This window comes from Pseudomyrmex gracilis, unplaced genomic scaffold (genome assembly GCF_002006095.1).
Source record: "Pseudomyrmex gracilis isolate BER0280 unplaced genomic scaffold, ASM200609v1 scaffold_222, whole genome shotgun sequence".
Taxonomy (NCBI): Eukaryota; Metazoa; Arthropoda; class Insecta; order Hymenoptera; family Formicidae; genus Pseudomyrmex; species Pseudomyrmex gracilis.
Window position 1 is genome coordinate 100,615 of NW_018020806.1, and position 24,382 is coordinate 124,996.

General features: G+C 31.2%; 3 protein-coding genes across 9 annotated transcripts in view; all 3 read left to right on the forward strand.

The window, feature by feature from the left end:
* LOC109858747 overlaps positions 1–22,342 on the forward strand; it is a 31,197-nt gene extending 8,855 nt beyond the window's left edge. For 2 of the 3 annotated variants that reach the window (XM_020436300.1, XM_020436301.1), the window contains 2 exons: positions 21,138–21,295; positions 21,512–22,342. In XM_020436300.1, coding sequence (XP_020291889.1) covers positions 21,138–21,295; positions 21,512–21,713 — 360 coding nt within the window. In that variant the 3' untranslated portion in view covers positions 21,714–22,342. Of the gene's footprint in view, positions 1–18,301; positions 18,418–19,083; positions 19,315–19,884; positions 20,190–20,515; positions 20,695–21,137; positions 21,296–21,511 lie in introns of those variants that run through there. The other variant, XM_020436302.1, reaches the window with a different exon arrangement.
* Positions 1,693–5,749, forward strand: LOC109858748. Of its 4 annotated transcripts, none has more exons than XM_020436303.1 (6): positions 1,693–1,811; positions 2,504–2,735; positions 3,198–3,502; positions 3,919–4,097; positions 4,541–4,692; positions 4,909–5,749. In XM_020436303.1, exons 3-6 carry the CDS (start codon positions 3,310–3,312, stop codon positions 5,108–5,110), a joined length of 726 nt encoding a protein of 241 aa, XP_020291892.1. In that variant the 5' UTR covers positions 1,693–1,811; positions 2,504–2,735; positions 3,198–3,309; the 3' UTR covers positions 5,111–5,749. The 4 variants fall into 4 exon arrangements, with proteins under 4 accessions (XP_020291892.1, XP_020291893.1, XP_020291894.1 ...); XM_020436304.1 differs by having other exon boundaries at positions 2,559–2,735; XM_020436305.1 differs by having other exon boundaries at positions 2,568–2,735.
* On the forward strand, positions 8,924–10,403 carry LOC109858750. Of its 2 annotated transcripts, XR_002250648.1 has the most exons (4): positions 8,924–9,215; positions 9,296–9,558; positions 9,631–9,815; positions 10,109–10,403. XR_002250648.1 is itself a non-coding variant. In XM_020436307.1 (3 exons), exons 1-3 carry the CDS (start codon positions 9,156–9,158, stop codon positions 9,674–9,676), a joined length of 369 nt encoding a protein of 122 aa, XP_020291896.1. In that variant the 5' UTR covers positions 8,924–9,155; the 3' UTR covers positions 9,677–9,816. The 2 variants fall into 2 exon arrangements, 1 of the variants encoding a protein (XP_020291896.1); XM_020436307.1 differs by lacking the exon at positions 10,109–10,403 and having other exon boundaries at positions 9,631–9,816.
* Positions 22,343–24,382: the final 2,040 nt, after the last annotated feature.

Genomic DNA, 24,382 nt, shown 5'->3' on the forward strand with positions numbered 1-24,382 from the left:
TGACTTTAAGACGAGTATATGTCGACTAAAAGTTAACTCTAACTCGAGTATTACTAGCTCAACCAATTAAATAGTTAGTATCTAGATAGGTAACGTTCTATCTTTTTGTTAACGTATGGCACACTGCACAAGTACAAAATATCTTACAGACATCATTGCCCGATAAAGTAAAAAAAGTGTAATGTAACTATCACATAGCTGAGTATTATTTAGTATAGTATAACTTAAGTTACTATAAATACCTTAGAAACTTACGGTATTCTTTATAGTATTTATATTACGTTATTCTTTATATTAGTAACTTACGTTATTATTTATAGTAATTTAAGTAGTAACGTAAGTTACTATAAAGAATACTCAGTTATTTGATTTATCAATTTTGGTTAGCTGTGACGTCTTATAATAATCAATTTTGGTTATTCAGAGTAGCACAATAAATGTGTTTACAAAAATTAAAAATTATCCCAGAGAAAAATATATATAAGATGAAATATCATGAATTACACAGTTATTAACTTGTTTAAATAATAAAGTTTAATATAAACTTACAAATTTTGCGTAACTTTAAATTTTAAGTACATTTGCTATGCTACATAAAGATATCAAATAATAACTATTAAATCAATCAGTGGTCACATTATTAAGAGGGTACTCGATACCGACTATGAAGACCTATAAATCGACGGTTTACAAACTTAATTTTATCTACTTTTGTGTACTGCATCACATGAAAAATGCTTCTACAGAAGGACATAAATATAAGTAACTAAATATTGCTTTTGAAAATGAGATAAAATACTCGGTTAAACTCTTTTTTTATTTATAATGATAGCATATGATACCTTATTTTGTCTCATCACAATAGTATTATTTATCTCATTAATTAAGTAGTCAAATCATAATCTGAGTGTCATTATGTTCTTTTTTGTCGTACTTAGTGTCACTTCAGTGTAAATACGTACAGAAGCTTAGAAATAATTTTACATACATAAATATATAGTGAGGTTATAGAAGAAAACTGTATAAGAAAAAAATTTTATTCTGAATTTCGAAATTCTAACGAACAAGCGCACTTTCTTAGAACAAGTTACTTAATTTTGGTTCAGTAGTTTGGATTTAATGCAGTAAATACGACACAAAACTCAAATAATTAAACGTCGTTTTACAGATATCTATAGTCGGTATTCAAGTACTCTCTTAAAAGGTTGCTGAACCGTCCTGTTTTACCCTCATGTCGTATTTAAAACTTTTTGTGAAAACTATGAATCGGAATAAAAAATGCTTCTCCAGAAATAAACAAAATATAGTAAAGAATAAGATAAAGCATAAAACTTTAAAAAAAACAAAAAAAAGTTTATATACTGTTATTACAAAAACTGTATTTTTACTTTATATGCAAAATGAGCCATATAAATCCAAATAAAAATACCTTTATCCCAAACTAAACATAGAACGAATATTTTGAGTGCTTCAAAAAAGATTTTGATGCCTTGTGAGACAAGAAAAATTCCAAGTACAATTTTAGCAGAAGCGTCGGAGAGAAACATATGTCTTTCCTTGGCTCTCTCATCCTATCCTTGTTTTGGTTTGATTCGGTCCCAAGAGATGACACCACCTACTCGATAGCATAGCGGTTGAATAGCAGCTGAGCGAACTTTTGCCAGCGGTTCAGCATCCTCTTAAGCGCTTCAGTACAGCATGCTTACTGGTGTTGTGCGTATCCTCTTCACGCTGCTGCATGCTGTAAGCGTCTCAAGAACTGTAAACACTGCCGTCGACTTATAATCAACCGTTGAAAAGTCGAATTTAAGGTAATTTTACATCGACNAATAGTATATTATTATATAATTTTCAATACTCTCAAAATATATTTAAAAAACAACGACGCAATGATCACAATGATTAATTGACATTTAATGAGACTGGAGGCGTCAGATATACACAAATGAATAAATATATATGTTAGCGCGATGACAAATACAATTATCCAAGATAAACACTGTAATGTGACAAGACCAATGGGAGCACGAACACTGTTGTTTGTGGGGTCAACAGTTTGTACACTCTATATATTCAATAAATTTTCAACACACAAACAACAGTGTTCGTGCTCCCATTGCCCTTGTCATATTACCGTGTTTATCTTGGATATTTGGAGCCTTCACCACCATGCTGATTAAATGCAATTTTGTTTACGTCGACTATAATTATGTTTAATTTACCTTTTAAAAGCCATCTAATTGTCGGCAAATAGGTGACTCTAGTCAATTTATAGTCGACTTTCGAAAGTCAACTTTAAATCGTCTGCTACAAGTCACAAAGTCAAACTTAAAAGTTGACTATAAGTTGACTGAAAAAGGTCGACTATAAGTCAACAATCAGTCACTTGTGTTGTGTGGGTAAGATAATGCCGAATTTAATCAAAATATTCAAAAAGAAAAATTCGTATATCAAACAAAATAACGAGAGAAGACAATAACATTATTTTTACTATTTTGACAAGATTACCTTGCTCCAACACATGTGTGATGCGAAACATTGAAAATAAAACATCGTAGTTGATACAGAAATTCACGCCAACTAGCCGACGCAAGCCGTTCAGTGAACAGATCGCACACGCGCATTACATATATAACCGCGCAAAAGTTTTATAAATTTACAACCAGTAGACAATTGTGCAATTGAGTTCCGCCATATATTAACACACAGTAACTCACACAGAATCGTACTCTCACGTAAGTAAATTTACGCCTGTTACGGATAAAACTATTTATTTTAATTATTAATCGTTTTGTATGTATGTGAAAGCTTACAGACAGCAGATAAGATCGAAACTATAATTTGTTGTGACATTTTGTTGTGTTACGTGCGATTAAAGCGCAAATACGCCAAAATTCCTCCCGGCTAATACATATAATCTGTTTATAAAATTTTCAATATGCGTTTTACGTGATACTTACACGCTTTTCCACGCAATGTCTTATATTTTGTCTAGATGTCTTCTGTTATGGTTGAATGTTTACATGCTATTTGTCATATAATACGTATGTTATTGTTGTTGTAACGAGTATAGTACTTGTGTCAAGTCAAAAATAATTTAGAGTTGAGCTCGGGTAATCGTGTAGACTTCATGTAGCTATATTTATCTTGCTCGTGTAACGTGGCATGTTTACAAGGTACCTTGCTTTACTTAACAGCTGCGGTATAATGTTGAGAATATTTCGTTTTAATGACGTTTAATTCAACTGTCATCCGACACGAATGTTTATGCGGACAATGAACTGAGAAAGCGATGCAACTTTAAAACAAATGATGAGTAATATGGAGCGTATCAAGCTATTTGGACAACCGCCCAAAGTTTGGGAAGTACTTGAAAAAATAGGTAAGGACGGAAAGCGGAAAAAATTCACGATTCAAGAGATTCCTGAGGACAGATACGAGGAAGCTGTTCAACATATGTGCACATACTACTTGGCTGACGAACCGCTTTGCGCGTGTTTCAGTAGGTTTCGTTTTGAAAAGAGTTTTTTTATTTGTTTAATATTATTTACGCAAGTAATTTTTACAAGTAAATTTTAAACTCAACATACAACGCAAAACTAAATAATAATTAATTTTTTATATATGTAAAACGTGTTCATTAAACTATTTATTTTAGTATATTAACACTCTTTTATTGGCTCAATGCGACCTTATTTATTTGCTTATTTGTAAATAATAATTATTAAAACTTCAATTATTTTTAATCTGATATTTACTTAGTATATAAATTGTTACTTATTATTACGAACTTTACCTTAGATCTCAGAAGAAATATATTCGGAAATGAAATACTTTTATACACTTACAATAAGTATAATTATTTGCGTTTATATTGGTATATTACGTTTTGTGTTTTGCTATTTTTCATTTTTACAGATCTCAAAAATACTCCCTTATGCGTACAAATCATGAGTGCAGTGTGGCGTCAATCGCTTTCGCTAGGTATATCTGTAGCAGCGTTCACCGACAATCCCGACGGCGGAAAACCCATACTCGCGGGTATGAACGTACTTATTATTCAGCACAAACAGAAAAAAGACGCCACTCCAAAAAAGGTATCTACTATGTTAGGTTTCTGTAATAGTATTTATATGTTTAACCGATTGCACATTTAAAGATATACGCGATAAACAGTAATGAACGAGCAAGCGTAGATGTTCAAACAACAATTATAGCAATCCGTTAACTATAGCCGTGACCACATTTTGTAACGCTTCTCTTGTTGGTACAATCAACTCTTTTCTAATGTAACTACGCCAATTAGTTATCTGTGTGCAATAGATGCTCGATGTACACAGTATATAAATTGTTTACGATATTTTTACGTCAGTATGTAACACACTCATGCGCCAATCATCTAAGGTTTTTGAGATGATTGTTCTACTTTTGGTAACACGCGCGCCAACAAAAAAAATTTTAATATATGTGGTATCATAACTGTTATGTTGTCAGTGTAAGAGTATCGATTATAAGTGAATAAAAATAATTCTTATTGCAGTGTTCAATGGACAACTGCCAATTTAGATTCTCGGATTTGACTGACATAGTGTGCGATCGTTACGGAATAGACAAGTATCTGTACGCTTATGGACTCATCGTAACACCGGAGTTTCGAGGATACGGATTAGGCACGGATATTCTAAAAATCAGGTATTTATCTCAAGAGCTTTAATTTAACGTGTTGATACACTACACGTAGTAGATTGTTTTCTTTCGTTGCAATTGTATGGTTTAAAACTACATAAAAAGAGTTGCATAGCTTTTCTTGTAGAAAACAATCCACCTTTTCGCTTCTAAAGACAGTTATATGTAATTTTTTATATGTCAATAATAATCAAACTCCGCGTCGATTACATTTTGATATAGGAACCACGTCGGTCGCGAATACAATATCCCGGCAACGTCTACGGTGTTCACGTCGATAATCTCGCAAAACTCAGCGGCAAACGCGGGATTCGAGGTATTCCTGGAGAAAAAGTTCAGCGACATTGTCGACGAAAACGGAAAAAAACGTTTTCCTGGTGTTAATCCTGACATATTTAAAGTTATGGGAAAAAGATTGCTTTAACTGTACGCACAAAATAGTACACGATAAAAAATTTTAATATAAAACATTTCGACAATAAAAGAGAATATTTTTAATAATATTGAGATTGACGACAAAATAGTTTGAAAAGTAGCAACTTTTTAAACTCATATTGTAAATTTACGCGCATATGTGAAATAATGTAACGTGACGTGTTTTACCATTATGAACGTGCGTGAAAAGTATTATTTGTTATTAGGTGTATCGCTCCTTGCGTTTCGAATTATTTTTCTTGGTAACGCAACGTTACAAACGTTAAACCGTTTTCAAACGGTTTAATTGTTGCAGCTTTCCTCTCACTTAGTCGCATAATTTACATTTTTGATGTTACTTGTGTATGTATGTTTTATAGTTTTCACAAATGGTTTTACTCAATAAAGCATCATCAGTATGACCAGCACCACTTTGTTTGTACACTCAGATCAAGTATGTTTTATGTACACGTTAAATTACTCACAATCAGACCAAGTATGTTTTATGTACACGAACATCAATGAACAAGCACCTTTTACTTTATTTTGATTCGAAAACAAATTTAGATAATACTTTGTTCGGAAACAGTGTTGTATTGTTCTTTACAATATATAGGTTTGCTATTCAAACCTTATTAACAATCATGTATGAAAGTATTATACAATAAACATATTATCATTGAAGAACAAAGTTATGAGTTTTTTTTAAAACAGCACTAATAAAAATCATTTTGCATAAGAAGAGAAAAATGCTTATGTACGCGTTGATAAGACGCGGATAAATTTACGATTATTCTAACTCGCTTCATTATCAGTATGAGTTAATATATGTATTTCGTGTCACATAGGTCGTGCGGGCTAAGCGTATAAAGTGTGGTTTTACCATTTTTAAGTATTAAACAGAAATATCGCGCAAAGTGTATAATCGCAATATCATCTGTCATTACACAATTGTCATACTTACTTGTTATGTGTGTATATTCATTACTACACATATAAAATAGAGAGAGAGAAAGTATATAATACACATAAGCGCAATTATTATATGTTTCATATGTACTTTCTTTTTCTCTCTTTACATTTAGAGTTTGAATAATAACTTCTGTAATCTTGTAACACAGAAAAAGATTATAGGCGTGTCTTATAAAAACACGTGTACGTGTGAGTATTTGGTTACGGAATAATTTTTTATACAAAAAACAAACAAACACAAAATATCTAATATGTGTACGCAGACACACATATATTCATGTGTATATTTTATTTTACCATATACATATAACGTTTTTAATAAAGTTTTCATTATGTTTTTGTAACATGTTTTATAACAAAAAGTGATAATTATGCCACATCTGTCCATGTGGTGTATTACTGATAATTCAAACAACACGAAGTCAACTAAAAGTTGACTATAAGTCGACTGGAGAACTCAAGAGTCGACTTTTAAGGCAGTCTGTATGTTGACTTATTGTCAATTAAAAGATGACAAATGTTCAAAAAATAGTCGACTATCCGAGGTGACTATTAGTCGACTGTAAGTTAATTTAAAATTGACTAGAAGTAGATTGAGGTAACTAGTGATCGACTTTATAAGCGACGAGTCGATTATAAGGTGACTTTAAGACGAGTACTTGTGGACTAAAAGGTACCTATAACTCGAGTATTACTAGCTTAACTAATTAAATAGTTATTGTTTAGATAGGTAACGTTTTATCTTTTTGTTAACGTATGGCACACTGCATAACTACAAAATATCTTACAGACATCATTGCCCGATAAAGTAAAAAAAGTTGAATGTAACTATCACATAGCTAAGTATTATTTAGTATAGTAACTTAAATTACTATAAATAACTTAATAACTTACGGTATTATTTATATTATTTATATTACGTCATTATTTATATTATTTATATTATTTTTATTACGTCAATATTTATATTATTTATGTTATTTATATTTATTATATTATTTATATTATTTATATTATTTATATTATTTATATTACGTCATATTAGTAACTTACATTATTATTTATAGTAACTTAAGTAGTAACGTAACCCAGATAACCAAGACTGAGTGATCATATTTTGCAAAGTCTGCAATAACACATTATGTTAGTATAATATAGCCAGCATTTAAACATAATCTGTTATTTCAACTAGTGTCGACAGAAAAACAGAAAAAAAAAGAATATAAATATTTCATGCCGTGATGCAAATATTATTGCATCAATCAAGCAGAACTTGCTCAAAAAATGTAGCAGATTTGAAGCATAACGTGCTATTGTCATTTCATTCTTTATTTATTTCTATATTTTTGCTGTGTTGTTTTCTTTACGTATCGTGCCTACATAATTCACTCACTATGATGACACAGCTGAGTGGAATCTGCTGCAAAGTGCTGATTAAACCTGCGTGCATACTGCTGGCATACTGCTATCATTTGGCTATCGGGGAAGTTACTATAAAGAATACTCAGTTATTTAAGTTGTCAATTTTGGTTAGCTAGGACATCTTATAAGAATCAATTTTGGTTATTTAGAGTAATACAATAAATGTGTTCACTAAAATTAAAAATTATCGCAGAGAAAAATGTATATAAGTTGAAATATCATGAATTAAACAGTTATTTTTTTTCTAACCGGTTTAAATAATAAATTTTAATATGAGCTTACAATTTTTGCGTTACTTTGAATTTTAAATACATTTGCTGTGCTACACAGAGATATCAAATAATAACTATTAAATCAATCAGTGTTCACATTCTTAAGAGAGTACTCGATACCGACTATGGAGACCTGTAAATCGACGGTTTAGAGACTTAAATTTCTCTACTTTCTAATGTTGTGTACTGCATCACATGAAAAATGCTTCTACAGAAGGACATAAATATAAGTAACTAAATATTGCTTTTGAAAATGAGATAAAATATTCTTTTAAACTTTTTTTATTTATAATGATAGTATATGATACTGTTGTGATGAGACAAAATAAGATGACTTATTTTGTCTCATCACAATAGTATTATTTATCTCATTAATTAAGTAGTCAAATCATAATCTGAGTGTCATTATGTTCTTTTTTGTCGTACTTAGTGTCAGTACAGTGTAAATACGTGCAGAAGCGTAGAAATAATTTTACATACATGAATATATAGTGAGGTTATAGAAGAAAACTGTATAAGAGAAAAAATTTATCCTAAATTTTGACATTCTAAAAAACAAACGCACTTTCTTAGGACAATTTCCTTAATTTTGGAGGAGTATTTTGGATTTGATGCAGTAAATACGACACAAAATCAAATAAGTAAACGTCGATTTACACATATTTATAGTCGGTATCTAAGTACTTTCTTAAGAGGATGCTGAACCGTCCTGTTTTACCTTCATGTCGTATTTAGAACTTTTTGTAAAAACTAAGAATCGGAATAAAACATGCTTCTCCAGAAATAAAGAGAATATAGTAAAGAACGAGATAAAGCATAAAACTTTAAGAAAAACAAAAAAAAGTTTATAGACTGTTATTACAAAAACTACATTTTTACTTTATATGCAAAATGGGCCATATAATTCCAAAGAAAAATACCTTTATCCCGAACTAGAAACATAGACAAATATGTTGAGTGCTTCAAAAAAGATTTTGTAGCCTTGTAAGACAAGAAAAAGTCCAAGTACGATTAATACAATTTTAGCAGAAGCGCGTCAGAGAGAAACATATGTCTATGCTTGGCTCTTTCATGTCATTTATCCTTGTTTTGGTTTGATTCGGTCCCGAGAAATAGCGCCACCTACTCGATAGCATAGCGGTTGAATAGCAGCAAAGCGAACGTTTGCCAGCGGTTCAGCATCTTCTTAAGCCTGTTCTACATTGATCGCAAGAGATGAATCGCACGATCGCAAGCGATATTGCGATCGTCGTAAGGTTGTCGCAAGCAGAAATCGCAAAGTTTGCCAAAAATTAAAGTTTGCGTCTCTGCGATCTTGCGACAGCCAATAAGCATCGAGCTCCCCACTCTCGTGTGTTAATACGGTGTATATTTGTCACAAAATTGATTATGTTACGTTATCTCGTTTTGTTCGTTCTTTTTTTTACAATTTTTAACTTGCATATTAAGGTATGTATATAATCCATTATTCGTTTTATACACAAAATCAAATTTATTGAAGTTGATTTTAAGAATTTTTATGTTTTTAGTTTTTTCATCTGTTATATTCGTATAACCAATATATTGAAATTCAAAAATTATTTATAATGAGTGACTTAGAATATAGAGATGATGAATTTTTCGACACAAGCTTTAATGACGATGATGTAGATGAAAATGATCTTGAATTAATAAAACTCGTGAGAAATAATTCAGGACTTTGGGACAAGAGTTCCAAAATGTATAGTAATTCCATACAAAAAAAACTTAGCCTGGGACTCTTTAGGATCACTTTTGCCAGTTCCAATGACAGGTAAGTAATTAATAGAAACTTTATAATGTAATGTTGTTAATTTTTTACTACATTAAGCTTTTAATTGTTTAGGATCTGCTGCAGCAAAAAGATTTCGCACACTGCGTACTACATTTAGCCGTCATTATAAAAAAATGAGAGAATCTCAACCGAGATCTGGTGCTGGATCAAATTGGCCTATTTATAATCCAATGTGGCCACTTTATGAAGAGCTGTTATTTCTAACAGATGTAATAAAACCACGCCAGTATGTATAAGTATGTATAAGTTGCATTAATTTAATTTATTACTTTTAGTTTAATACTTTTTGGTTTTCCTTAAATATTTAATAATAATTAGACTGTAAATCCATTAGTTTACTTAGTATGTGCTACAATAAGTATAATATAAATATGTATAATTAAATATTTAAACTACATGTATTTATATCATTAAACATTTCATATATTTCACATATTCTGTACTTATGCTTGATTATAATTTATTAATTAATTAAGAATTCGAAATATAAGTATCATGAATTATTAAATTATTTTTTTATTATTTTTAGGACAAAATCAAACATGCTTAAAAAATCAGGAAATATATTGTCAAGAAGTGAAAGTAGTAAACGTGCATTTAATATTGAGTCACGATGTATTCCTAGTTCAATTTGTGCAAAGAACCGTCCAATGCATGTCAGTCTTAAAGACAATACTCAGTTAAAAGAAAATACATTTACTGACAATGATCTGGTTGATGATCCTGTTGATAGAAATAAATTTAAGAGAACATATAGTTCAAAACTTTATAACAATAATTTGTATGACATTGCAGGTATTGATTTAATAAATCTTGAAACATATGTGGCCACATACGTGTATATAAGAAAAATTGTTCGTAATCAGTTAACTTTATTTCCTTAAATAAGTTTAAATGAAAATCCAAGATACGATGTTTTTCAAAATTATTTATAGGACGGACCCACCGTCTTCTCTTATTCCATGTTCGTGACCTCAAGTACAAAATTGCACATGCACGCCACAAAGCAATAATAGTATTGGAAAACGTCGATATTTTGTTGCGTCCATTTTTATGAAATATTTGAAAATATCTCTCACGTGGATCAAAAAACCATTTTCTTTTCTTTTTTATTCTCTACTCTTTGCTGATTGGCTGTAACTTATGACTATGTAGACGCTCAAATCGCACAATTCTTGCGCCTTGCGACAATGCGATCGTGCGATTCATCTTTTGCGATCAATGTAGAACAGGCTTTAAGCGCTTACAGCATGCTTGCTCGTGTTGTGCGCACCCTCTTCACGCTGCCGCATGCTGTAAGCGTCTCAACAACTGTAAACACTAGCGTCGACTTAAGAGCCGTCTACAATAGAGAGTTGTAGGCCGTAAGAGTAAGAAATTGACAAATCACAATCGATTATTCTTCTGTACTTAGTCTGTGATTGGTCAATTTCTTACTATTACGGCCTACAACTCTCCATTGTAGACGGCCCTTTATAATCAACCGTTGAAAAGTCGACTTTAAGGTACCTTTAAATTGACGAGAAAGAATAGTATATTATTATATAATTTTCAATACTCCCAAAATGTACTTAAAAAACAATCGACGCAATGATCACAATGATTAATTGACACTTAATGAGACTGGAGGCGTCAGATATACACAAATGCGTAAATATATATGTTACAAGACTAATGTGACAAGACCAATGGGAGCACGAACACTGTTGTTTGTGTGGTGAAACGTTTGTACACTCGATATATTCAATAAAGTTTCAACACACAAACAACAGTGTTTGTGCTCCTATTGGCTTTGTCATATTACTGTGTTTATCTTAAATATTTGAAGCCTTTATCATCATGCTGATTAAATGCAATTATGTTTAAGTCGACAATTAATATGTTTAATTTACCCTATAAAAACCATCTAAATGTCGGCAAATAGTTAACTCTAGTCAATTTATAGTCGATTTTCGAAAGTCACCTCTAAGTCATCTGCTAAAAGTCACCCTAAAAGTCAAACTTTTAAAAGTTGATTATAAGTTGACTGAAGAAGGTCGACTATAAGTCGACAATCAGTCACTCGTGTTGTGTGGGTAAGACAATGCCGAATTTAATCGAAATAATGAAAAAGAAAAATTCGTATATCAAACAAGATAACGAAAAAAGAAAATAACATTATTTTTACTATTTTGACAAGATTGTTTTGCGCCAACAGAGGAGTGCTGCAAAACATTGAAAATAAAACATCGTAGTTCATACAGAATTCACGCCAATTGTCCGACGCAAGCCGTTCAGTGAACAGATCGCACACGCGCATTACATATATAACCGCGCAAAAGTTTTATAAATTTACAACTAGTAGACAATTATGCAATTGAGTTGCGCCATATATTAACACACATTAACTCACACAGAAGCGTACTCACACGTAAGTAAATTTACGCCTGTTACGAATAAAACTATTTCTTTTAATTATTAATTGTTTTGTATGTATGTAAAAGCTTACAGACAGCAGATAAGATCGAAACTATAATTTGTAACATTTCGTTTTGTTACGTGCAATTAAAGCGCAAATACGCCAGAATTCCGCGCGGCTAATACATATAATCTGTTTATAAAATTTTCAATACGCGTTTAACGTGCAATTTTCACGCTTTTCAATACAATGTCTTATATTTTGTCTACATGTCTTCTGTTATGGTTGAACGTTTACATGCTATTTGTCATATATTACGTATGTTATTGTTATTGTAACGTAAATATGTAATATATTCGATTTGCCAACGAACTCAGTTTTGATCTTTCAATTCGACACGTTAACAAAAAACAATTAAATTTAAGTATATTGTTCAATTATATTGTTTAGAGTAGTACTTGTGTCAAGTCAATAATAATTTAGAGTTGAGCTCGCGTAATAGTGTAGACTTCATGTAGCTATATCTATCTTGCTCGTGTAACGTGACATGTTTACAAGGTACGTTGCTTCACTTAACAGCTGCGGTATAATGTTGAGAATATTTCGTTTCCATGACGTTTGATTCAAATGTCATCCGACACGAACGTTTATGCGGACAATGAACTGAAAAAAAAATGCAACTTTAAAACAAATGATGAGTAATATGGAGCGTATCAAGCCATCCGGACAGCCGCCCAAAGTTTGGGAAGTACTTGAAAAAATAGGTAAGGACGGAAAGCGGAAAAATTTCACGATTCAAGAGATTCCTGAGGACAGAAACGAGGAAGCTGTTCAACATATGTGCACATACTACTTGGCTGACGAACCGGTCTGCGCGTGTTTGAGTAAGTTTCGTTTAGAAAAGAGTTTTTTTATTTGTTTAATATTATTTACGCAAGTAATTTTTACTAGTAAATTTTAGACTCAACATACAACGCAAAACTAAATAATAATTAATTTTTTATATATGTAAAGCGTGTTCATTAAACTATTTATTTTAGTATATTAACATCCTTTTATTGGCTCGATGCGATCTTATTTATTTGCATATTTGTAAATAATAATTATTAAAACCTCAATTATCTTTAATCTGATATTTACTTGGTATATAAATTGTTACCTAATTATTACGAAATTTACCTCAGATCTCAGAAGAAATATATTCGGAAATGAAATAATTTTATACAAATACAATAAGTATAATTATTTGCGTTTATATTGGTACATTGCGCTTTGTGTTTTGCTATTTTTCATTTTCAAAGATGTCAAAAATGATTCCGCATTCGTAAAAAACATCTGTGCAACGTGGCGTTTATCGCTTTCGCTAGGTATATCTGTAGCAGCGTTCACCGACAATCCCGACGGCGGAAAACCCATACTCGCGGGTATGAACGCACTTATTATTGAGTACAAAGAGAAAGAAGACGCCATTTCAAATTTCAAGGTATCTAATATGTTAGTTTTCTGTAATAATATTTATATATTTAACCGATTGCACATTTAAAGATATACGCGATAAACAGTAATTAACGAGCAAGTGTAGATGTTCAAACAACAATTATAGCAATCCGTTAACTGTAGCCGTGGCCACATCTTGTATCGCTTATCTTGTTGTTACAATCAACTCGTTTCTAATGTAACTACGCCAATTAGTTATCTGTGTGCAATAGATGCACGATATACACAGTATAGAAAGTTTTTACGACATTTTTACGTCAGTATGTAACACAATCATGCGTCAATCATCTAAGTTTTTTGAGATGATTGTTCTACTTTTATTAACACGCGCGCCAACAGAAAAAATTTTAACATATGCAGTATCATAACTGTTATGTTGTCAGTGTAAGAGTACCAATTATAAGGGAATAAAAATAATTATTATTGCAGTATGGATCGGTAAAATGCCAAAATAACTTCAGATTCTTAGATAGAACCGACATAGTGTACGATCGTTACGGAATAGACAAGTATCTGTACAGTCTTGGACTCAGCGTAACACCGGAGTTTCGAGGATACGGATTAGGCACGGATATTCTAAAAATTAGGTATGTATCTCAAGCGCTTATTTAACGTGTTGCCACAATAAACGTAGTAATTGTTTTTTTTTGTTGCAATTGTATCGTTTAAAACTACATAAAAAAAGCTGCATAATTTTTCTTATAGAAAACAATCCACCTTTTCGCTTCTAAAGACATTTATATGTAATTTTTTATATGTCAATACTAATCAAATTCCGCGTCGATTACATTTTGATATAGGAACCACGTCGGTCGCGAATACAATATCCCGGCAACGTCTACGGTGTTCACGTCGATATTCTCGCAAAAATCGGCGGCGAACGCGGGATTCGAGGTATTTCTGGAGAAAAAATTCATTGACATTGTCGACGAAAACGGAGAAGAACGTTTTCCTGATATTAAATCTGACATATTTAAAGTTATGGGAAAAAGATTGCCTTAACTGTACGCGCAAAATAGTACATGATAAAAATTTTAATATAAAACATTTCGACAATAAAAGAGAAAAGTTTTAATAATGTTGAGATTGACGACAAAATAGTTTAAAAAGTAGCAACTTTTTAAACTCATATTGTAAATTTACTCGCTTACGTGAAATAATGTAACGTGACGTGTTTTACCATTATGAACTTGCGTGACAAGTATTATTTGTTATTATTTGTATTGCTTCTTGCGTTTGGAATTATTTTTCTTTTAACGCAACGTTTTCAAACAATTTAATTGTTGCAGCTTTACTCTCAGTAAGTCGCATAATTTAGCTTTTAGATGGTACTTGTGTATGTGTGTTTTACAATTTTCACAAATGTTTCTACTCAATAAAGCATCATCAGTATGACCAAAACCACTTTGTTTGTACACTCAGACCAAGTATATTTTATGTACACGCACATCAATGAACAAGCACCTTTTACTTTATTTTGATTCGAAAACAAATTTAGATAGTACTTCGTTCGGAAACAGTGTTGTATTGTTCTTTACAATATATAGGGTTGCTATTCAAACCTTATTAACAATCATGTCTGAAAGTATTATACAATAAACATAGTATCAATGAAGAACAAAGTTATGAGTTTTTTTTAAAACAGCAGTAATAAAAATCATTTTGCAAAAGAAAAGAAAAATGCTTACGTACACGTTGATAAGACGCGGATAAATTTACGATTTTCTCAACTCGCTTCATTATCAGTATGAGTTAATATATGTATTCCGTTTCACATAGGTCGTGCGGGTTAAGAGGGTACTGAAGCCCGGCCTGTAAACTGGATAGAGACCTATAAACCGACGGTTTGAAAACTTAAATTTTTTTAATTTTTAAGTTTCTTTACTGCATTACATAAAAAGTGCTTCTATAGAAGCAAATACATATAAACATTTAATGCTTTTGAAAATAGATATATAATGCTTTTTGAGACTCTGTTTTTCATTCACAATGATAGCATATGAGAACCTATACTGCCATCACGAGAATCTCTTTTTCTCGTTAACTACACATTCCAATCATAAATGTTTTATTGTATTCTTTTTTGTTGTATCTTTATCGCTATCTAAGTTTAAATACGTATAAAAGTTTACAAATACTTATGCCACGTGAATATATAATGAGGTTATAGAAGAAAACTGTATCAGTAAAATTGTATATTTATTTTCGACAACCACAAGTAGCTAGCAATAAATTTTGGCACATTTTATTTATTTCTGGAAAAGCATTTTAGATTTTATGCAGTAAATACGACACCAGAAGACTTCTAGAAATGTCGGTTTACAGGTGTCTATAGTCGGTATTCAGTACTTTCTTAAGCGTATAAAGTGTGTTTTTACTATTTCCAAGTATTAAACAGAAATATCGCGCAAAGTGTATAATCGCAATATCATCTGTCATTACACAATTGTCATACTTACTCGCTATGTGTGTATATTCATTACTAAGCATAAAAGAGAGAGAGAGAAAGTATATAATACACATAAGCGCAATTATTATATGTTTCATATGTACTTTTTTTTTCTCTCTTTATACATGTAGATTTTGAATAATAACTTCTGTAATCTTGTAACACAGAAAAAGATTATAGGCGTGTCCTATAAAAATACGTGTACGCGAAAGTATCTGGTTACGTAATAATTTTTTATACAAAAACCAAAAAAACAGAAAAAAAAAATATCTAATATGTGTACACGGACACACACATATACATTCATGTGTATATAATATTTTGCTATATACATATAAGGTTTCTAATAACGTTTTTAGTACGTTTTATTAACATGTTCTATAACAATGAGTGATAATTATGCCACATCCGTTCATGTGGTGTATTACTGATAATCAAAACAACACAAAGGTAACTAAAAGTTGACTATACGTCGACTGGAGAACTCAAGAGTCGACTTTTAAGTCAGTCTGTATGTTGACTTATAGGCGACTAAAAAATGACGAAATCCGAAAGTCCGAAAAATAGTCGACTGTCCGAGGTGAGTAATAGTAGACTGTAAGTTGATTTAAAATTGACTAGAAGTAAACTTTGAGTTAATTAAAGGTCGAGTACGAGTCGATTATAAGGTGACTTTAAGACGAGTACATGTCGACTAAAAGTTAACTATAACTCGAGTATTACTAGCTCAACCAATTAAATAGTTAGTATCTAGATAGGTAACGTTCTATTTTTTTCTTAACGTACACACTGCATAACTACAAAATATCTTACAGACATCATTGCCCGATAAGTAAAAAAAGTAAAATGTAAGTATCACATAACTGAGTATTATTTAGTATAGTATAACTTAAGTTACACTAAATAACTTAGTAACTTACGGTATTATTTATATTATTTCTATTACGTTATTATTTATAATAGTAACTTACGTTATTATTTATAGTATTTTACGTAGTAACGTAAGTTTCTATAAAGAATACTCAGTTATTTGATTTATCAATTTTGGTTAGCTGGGACGTCTTATAATAATCAATTTTGGTTATTCAGAGTAGCACAATAAATGTGTTCACTAAAAGTAAAAAGTATCCCAAAGAAAAAAATATATAAGGTGAAATATCATGAATTACACAGTTATTAACTTGTCTAAATAATAAAGTTTAATATAAACTTACAATTTTAGCGTGATTTTAAATTTTAAGTACATTTGCTATGCTACACAAAGATATCAAATAATACCTAATAAATCAATCAGTGGTCACATTATTAAGAGGGTACTCGATAACGACTATGAAGACCTGTAAATCGACGGTTTAGAAACTTAATTTTCTCTAATTTCTTATTTTGTGTACTGCATCACATGAAAAATGCTTCTACAGAAGGACATAAATATAAGTAACTAAATATTGCTTTTGAAAATGAGATAAAATACTCTTTTAAACTCTTTTTTTATTTATAATGATAGCATATGATAACTTATTTTGTCTCATCACAATAGTATTATTTATCTCATTAATTAAGTAGTCAAATCATAATCTGAGTGTCATTATGTTCTTTTTTGTCGTACTTTGTGTCAGTTCAGTGTAAATACCTACAGAAGCTTAGAATTAATTTTACATACATGAATATATAGTGAGGTTATAAAAGAAAACTGTATAAAAGAAAAAATTTATCCTGAATGTCGAAATTCTAAAGAACAAGCGCACTTTCTTAGAACAATTTATTTAATTTTAAAAAAGTAGTTTGGATTTAATGCAGTAAATACGACACAAAATCAAAGTATTAAAACGTCGAATTACAAATATTTATAGTCGGTATCCAAGGACTCTCTTAAAAGAATGTTGAACTTTCCTGTTTTACCCTCATGTCGTATTTAGAACTTTTTGTGAAAACTGTGAATCGGAATAAAAAATGCTTCTCCAGAAATAAAAAAAATATAGTAAAGAATAAGATAAAGCATAAAACTTTAAGAAAAACAAAAAAAACTTTATAGACTGTTATTACAAAAACTATATTTTTACTTTATATGTAAAATGGGCCATGTACATCCAAATAAAAATACCTTTCTCCCAAACTAAAAACATAGAACTAATATTTTGAGTGTTTTAAAAAAGATTTTGTAGCCTTGTGAGGCAACAAAAATTCCGAGTACGATTAGTACAATTTTAGCAGAAGCGTCAGAGAGAAACATATGTCTATCCTTGGTTCTTTCATGTCATCTATCCTTGTTTTGGTGTGATTTGGCTTCGAGAGATGACACCACCTACCCGATAGCATAGCGGTTGAATAGCAGCTGAGCGAACTTTTGCCAGCGATTCAGCATCCTCTTAAGCGCTTACAGCATGCTTGCTCGTGTTGTGCGCATCCTCTTCACGCTGCCGCATGCTGTAAGCGTCTCAAAAACTGTAAACACTGGCGTCGACTTATAATCAACCGTTGAAAAATCGACTTTAAGGTAATTTTACATCGACAAATAGTATTTTATTATATAATTTTCGCTACTTTTAAAATATACTTAAAAAACAACCGACGCAATGATCACAATGATTAATTGACATTTAATGAGACTGGAGACGTCAGATATACACAAATGCATAAATATTTATGTTACAACACTACTGTGACAAAACCAATGGGAGCACGAACACTGTTGTTTGTGTGGTGAAACGTTTGTACACTCGATATATTCAATAAATTTTCAACACACAAACAACAGTGTTCGTGCTCTCATTGCCCTTGTGATATTACTGTGATTATCTTGGATATTTGGAGCCTTCAACACCATGCTGATTAAATGCAATTATGTTTAAGTCGACAATATATAATTATGTTTAGTTTACCCTTTAAAAGCCATCTAATTGTCGGCAAATAGGTGACTCTAGTCAATTTATAGTCGACTTTCGAAAGTCAACTTTAAGTCGTCTGCTAAAAGTCACAAAGTCAAACTGAAAAGATGACTATAAGTTGACTGAAAAAGGTCGACTATAAGTCGACAATCAGTCACTCGTGTTGTGTGGGTAAGACAATGCCGAATTTAATCGAAATAATGAAACAGAAAATTTCGTATATCAAACAAGATAACGAGAGAAGACAATAACATTATTTTTACTATTTTGACAAGATTGCCTTGCTCCAACACATGTGTGCTGCAAAACATTGAAAATAAAACATCGTAGTTCATACAGAATTCACGCCAATTGTCCGACGCAAGCCGTTCAGTGAACAGATCGCACACGCGAATTACATATATAACCGCGCAAAAGTTTTATAAATTTACAACTAGTAGACAATTGTGCACTTGAGTTCCGCCATATATTAACACACATTAACTCACACAGAAGCGTACTCACACGTAAGTAAATTTACGCCTGTTACGGATAAAACTATTTCTTTTAATTATTAATTGTTTTGTATGTATGTAAAAGCTTACAGACAGCAGATAAGATTGAAACTATAATTTGTAACATTTCGTTGTGTCACGTGCGATTAAAGCGCAAATACGCCAGAATTCCGCGCGGCTAATACATATAATCTGTTTATAAAATTTTCAATACGCGTTTTACGTGCAATTTACACGCTTTTCCATACAATGTCTTATATTTTGTCTACATGTCTTCTGTTATTGTTGAATGTTTACATGCTATTTGTCATATATTACGTATGTTATTGTTATTGTAACGTAAGTATGTAATATATTGGATTTGGCAACAAACTTAGCTTTGATCTTTGAATTCGAAGCACGTTACCAAAAAAACAATTAAATTTAATTATATTGTTCAATTATATTCTTTAGAGTAGTACTTGTGTCAAGTCGATAATAATTTAGAGTTGAGCTCGCGTAATCGTGTAGACTTCATGTAGCTATATCTATCTTGCTCGTGTAACGTGACATGTTTACAAGGTACGTTGCTTCACTTAACAGCTGCGGTATAATGTTGAGAATATTTTGTTTTCATGACGTTTGATTCAAATGTCATCCGACACGAACGTTTATGCGGAAAATGAACTGAGAAAGCGATGCAAATTTAAAACAAATGATGAGTAATATGGAGCGTATCAAGCCATCCGGACAGCCGCCCAAAGTTTGGGAAGTACTTGAAAAAATAGGTAAGGACGGAAAGCGGAAAAAATTCACGATTCAAGAGATTCCTGAGGACAGATACGAGGAAGCTGTTCAACATATGTGCACACACTTTTTGGCTGACGAACCGACCTTAGTGTGTTTGAGTAAGTTTCGGTTTGAAGAGACTTTTTTTATTTCTTTAATATTATTTACGCAAGTACTTGTTATTAAGAAATTTTAGAGTAAACATACAACGCAAAACTAAATAATAATTATTAAAACCACATTTAAGTATTAAAACCTTAATTATATTTAATTTGATATTTACTTGGTATTCAAATTGTTACCTACTTATTATGAAATTTACCTCTGATCCTCAGAAGAAATATATTCGGAAATGAAATAATTTTATACAATTACAATAAGTATAAGTATTTGCGTTTATATTGGTATATTGCGCTGTGTGTTTTGCTATTTTTCATTTTCACAGATGTCAAAAATAATTTTGCATTCGTAAAGGACCTCAGTAGAACGTGGCGTGAATCGCTTTCTCAAGGTATATCTGTAGCAGCGTTCACCGACAATCCCGACAACGGAAAACCCATATTCGCGGGTATGAACGTACTTCGTATTGAGTACAAAGAGAAAAGAGACGCCATTTCAAACAAGGTATCTACTATGTTAGTTTTCTGTACTAGTATTTATATATTTAACCGATTGCACATTCAAAGATATACGCGTTAAACAGTAATTAACGAGCAAGCGTAGATGGTCAAACAACAATTATAGCAATCCGTTAACTGTAGCCGTGGCCACATCTTGTATCGCTTATCTTGTTGTTACAATCAACTCTTTTCTAATGTAACTACGCCAATTAGTTATCTGTGTGCGATAGATGCACAATGTACACAGTACATAAATTGTTTACGACTTTTTTACGTCAGTATGTAACACAATCATGCGTCAATCATCTAAGTTTTTTGAGATGATTGTTCTACTTTTAGTAACACGCGCGCCAACAAAAAAAATTTTAACATATGCAGTATCATAACTGTTATGTTGTCAGTGTAAGAGTACCGATTATAAGTGAATAAAAGTAATTATTATTGCAGTGTTCATCGGAAAAATGCCAAAATCGATTCTGCGCCTTGAATATGACCGACATAGTGTACGATCGTTACGGAATAGACAAGTATCTGGACGCCGTTGGACTCATCGTAACACCGGAGTTTCGAGGATACGGATTAGGCACGGATATTCTAAAAATCAGGTATTTATCTCAAGCGCTTTAATTTAACGTGTTGACACAATAGACGTAGTAGATTGTTTTCTTTAGTTGCAATTGTATGGTTTAAAACTACATAAAAAGAGCTGAATAATTTTTCTTGTAGAAAACAATCTACCTTTTCGCTTCTAAAGACAGTTATATGTAATTTTTTATATGTCAATAATTATCAAACTTTGCGTCGATTACATTTTGATATAGGAACCACGTCGGTCGCGAATACAATATCCCGGCAACGTCTTCGGTGTTCACGTCGCTATTCTCGCAAATATCAGCGGCGAACGCGGGATTCGAGGTATTTCTGGAGAAAAAGTACATCGACATTGTCGACGAGAACGGAAAAGAACGTTATCCTGGTGTTAAATCTGACGTACTAAAAATTATGGGAAAAAGATTGCTTTAAATGCACGTACAAAATAGTACATGGTAAAAAATGTTAATATAAACATTTCGACAATAAAAGAGAATATTTTTAATAATATTGAGATTGACGACAAAATAGTTTGAAAAGTAGCAACTTTTTAAACTCATATTGTAAATTTACGCGCTTATGTGAAATAATGTAACGTGACGTGTTTTACCATTATGAACGTGCGTGACAAGTATTATTTGTGATTAGGTGTATCGCTTCTTGCGTTTGGAATTATTTTTCTTGGTAACGTAACGTTACAAACGTTAAACCGTTTTCCAACGGTTTAATTGTTGCAGCTTTACTCTCAGTTAGTCGCATAATTTACATTTTTGATGTTACTTGTGTATGTGTGTTTTATAGTTTTCACAAATGATTTTACTCAGTAAAGCATCATCAGTATGACCAGCACCACTTTGTTTGTACACTCAGATCAAGTATGTTTTATGTACACGTTAAATTACTCACAATCAGACCAAGTATGTTTTATGTACACGAACATCAATGAAAAAGCACCTTTTACTTTATTTTGATTCGAAAACAAATTTAGATAGTACTTCGTTTGGAAACAGTGTTGTATTGTTCTTTACAATATATAGGTTTGCTATTCAAACCGTATTAACAATCATGTCTGAAAGTATTATACAATAAACATATTATCATTGAAGAACAAAGTTATGAGTTTTTTTTAAAACAGCACTAATAAAAATCATTTTGCATAAGAAGAGAAAAATGCTTACGTACGCGTTGATAAGACGCGGATAAATTTACGATTATTCTAACTCGCTTCATTATCAGTATGAGTTAATATATGTATTTCGTGTCCCATAGGTCGTGCGGGCTAAGCGTATAAAGTGTGTTTTTACCAGTTTTAAGTAGTAAACAGAAATATCGCGCAAAGTGTATAATCGCAATATCATCTGTCATTACACAATTGTCATACTTACTTGTTATGTGTGTATATTCATTACTACACATATAAAATAGAGAGAGAGAAAGTATATAATACACATATAAGCGCATTTAGTATATGTTTCATATGTACTTTTTTTTTCTCTCTTTACATTTAGATTTTGAATAATAACTTCTGTAATCTTGTAACACAAAAAAAGATTATAAGCGTGTCTTATAAAAACACGTGTACGTGTGAGTATCTGGTTACGGAATAATTTTTTATACAAAAAACAAACAAACACAAAATATCTAATATGTGTACGCAGACACACACATATATTCATGTGTATATTTTATTTTACCATATACATATAACGTTTTTAATAAAGTTTTCATTATGTTTTGGTAACATGTTTTATAACAATAAGTGATAATTATGCCACATTTGTCCATGTGGTGTATTACTGATAATCCAAACAACACGAAGTCAACTAAAAGTTGACTATAAGTCGACTGGAGAACTCAAGAGTCGACTTTTAAGTCAGTCTGTATGTTGACTTATAGTCAACTAAAAGATGACGAATGTTCAAAAAATAGTCGACTATCCGAGGTGACTATTAGTCGACTGTAAGTTAATTTAAAATTGACTAGAAGTAGATTGAGTTAACTAGTGATCGACTTTATAAGCGACGAGTCGATTATAAGGTAACTTTAACGAGTACTTGTGGACTAAAAGGTATCTATAACTCGAGTATTCCTAGCTTAACTAATTAAATAGTTATTGTCTAGATAAGTAACGTTTTATCTTTTTGTTAACGTATGGCACACTGCATAACTACAAAATATCTTACAGACATCATTGCCCGCTAAAATAAAAAAAGTTGAATGTAACTATCACATAGCTGAGTATTATTTAGTATAGTAACTTAAATTACTATAAATAACTTAATAACTTACGGTATTATTTTTATTATTTATATTACGTCATTAGTTATAATAGTAACTTACGTTATTATTTATAAAAACTTAAGTAGTAACGTAAGTTACTATAAAGAATACTCAGTTATTTGATTTACCAATTTTGGTTAGCTGGGACGTCTTATAATAATCAATTTTGGTTATTCAGAGTAGCACAATAAATGTGTTTGTAAAAATTGAAAATTATCCCAGAGAAAAATATATATAAGTTGAATTATCAAGAATTACACAGTTATTTTTTTTCTAACCTGTCTAAATAATAAATTTTAATATGAGTTTACAATTTTTGAGTAATTTTGAATTTTACATACATTTGCTGTGCTACACAGAGATATCAAATAATAACTATTAAATCAATCAGCGTTCACATTATTAAGAGAGTACTTGATACCGACTATGAAGACCTGTCAATCGACGGTTTAGAAACTTAAAGTTCTCTACTTTCTAATGTTGTGTACTGCATCACATGAAAAATGTTTCTACAGAAGGACATAAATATAAGTAACTAAATAGTGCTTTTAAAAATGAGATATACTACTATTTTAAACTTTTTTTTTATTCATAATGATAACATGATAACTTATTTTGTCATCACAATATTAGTACTTATCTCATTAATTAAGTAGTCACATCATAATCTGAGTGTCATTATGTTCTTTTTTGTCGTACTTAGTGTCAGTTCAGTGTAAATACGTACAGAAGCTTAGAAATAATTTTACATACATGAACATATAGTGAGGTTAAAGAAGAAAACTGTATAAGAGAAAAAATTTATCCTGAATTTTAACATT

What these genes read in the sequence shown, in the direction of transcription:
- LOC109858748 (XM_020436303.1), top strand. Translation starts at nt 3,310, where the DNA reads ATGATGAGTAATATGGAGCGTATCAAGCTATTTGGACAACCGCCCAAA. An exon ending in ACCGCTTTGCGCGTGTTTCA is followed by an intron (nt 3,503 to 3,918) that starts GTAGGTTTCGTT and finishes TCATTTTTACAG; the next exon opens with ATCTCAAAAATACTCCCTTA. An exon ending in ACGGATATTCTAAAAATCAG is followed by an intron (nt 4,693 to 4,908) that starts GTATTTATCTCA and finishes ATTTTGATATAG; the next exon opens with GAACCACGTCGGTCGCGAAT.
- LOC109858750 (XM_020436307.1), top strand. Translation starts at nt 9,156, where the DNA reads ATGTTACGTTATCTCGTTTTGTTCGTTCTTTTTTTTACAATTTTTAAC. An exon ending in TTTTTAACTTGCATATTAAG is followed by an intron (nt 9,216 to 9,295) that starts GTATGTATATAA and finishes TTATGTTTTTAG; the next exon opens with TTTTTTCATCTGTTATATTC. An exon ending in TTTGCCAGTTCCAATGACAG is followed by an intron (nt 9,559 to 9,630) that starts GTAAGTAATTAA and finishes TTAATTGTTTAG; the next exon opens with GATCTGCTGCAGCAAAAAGA.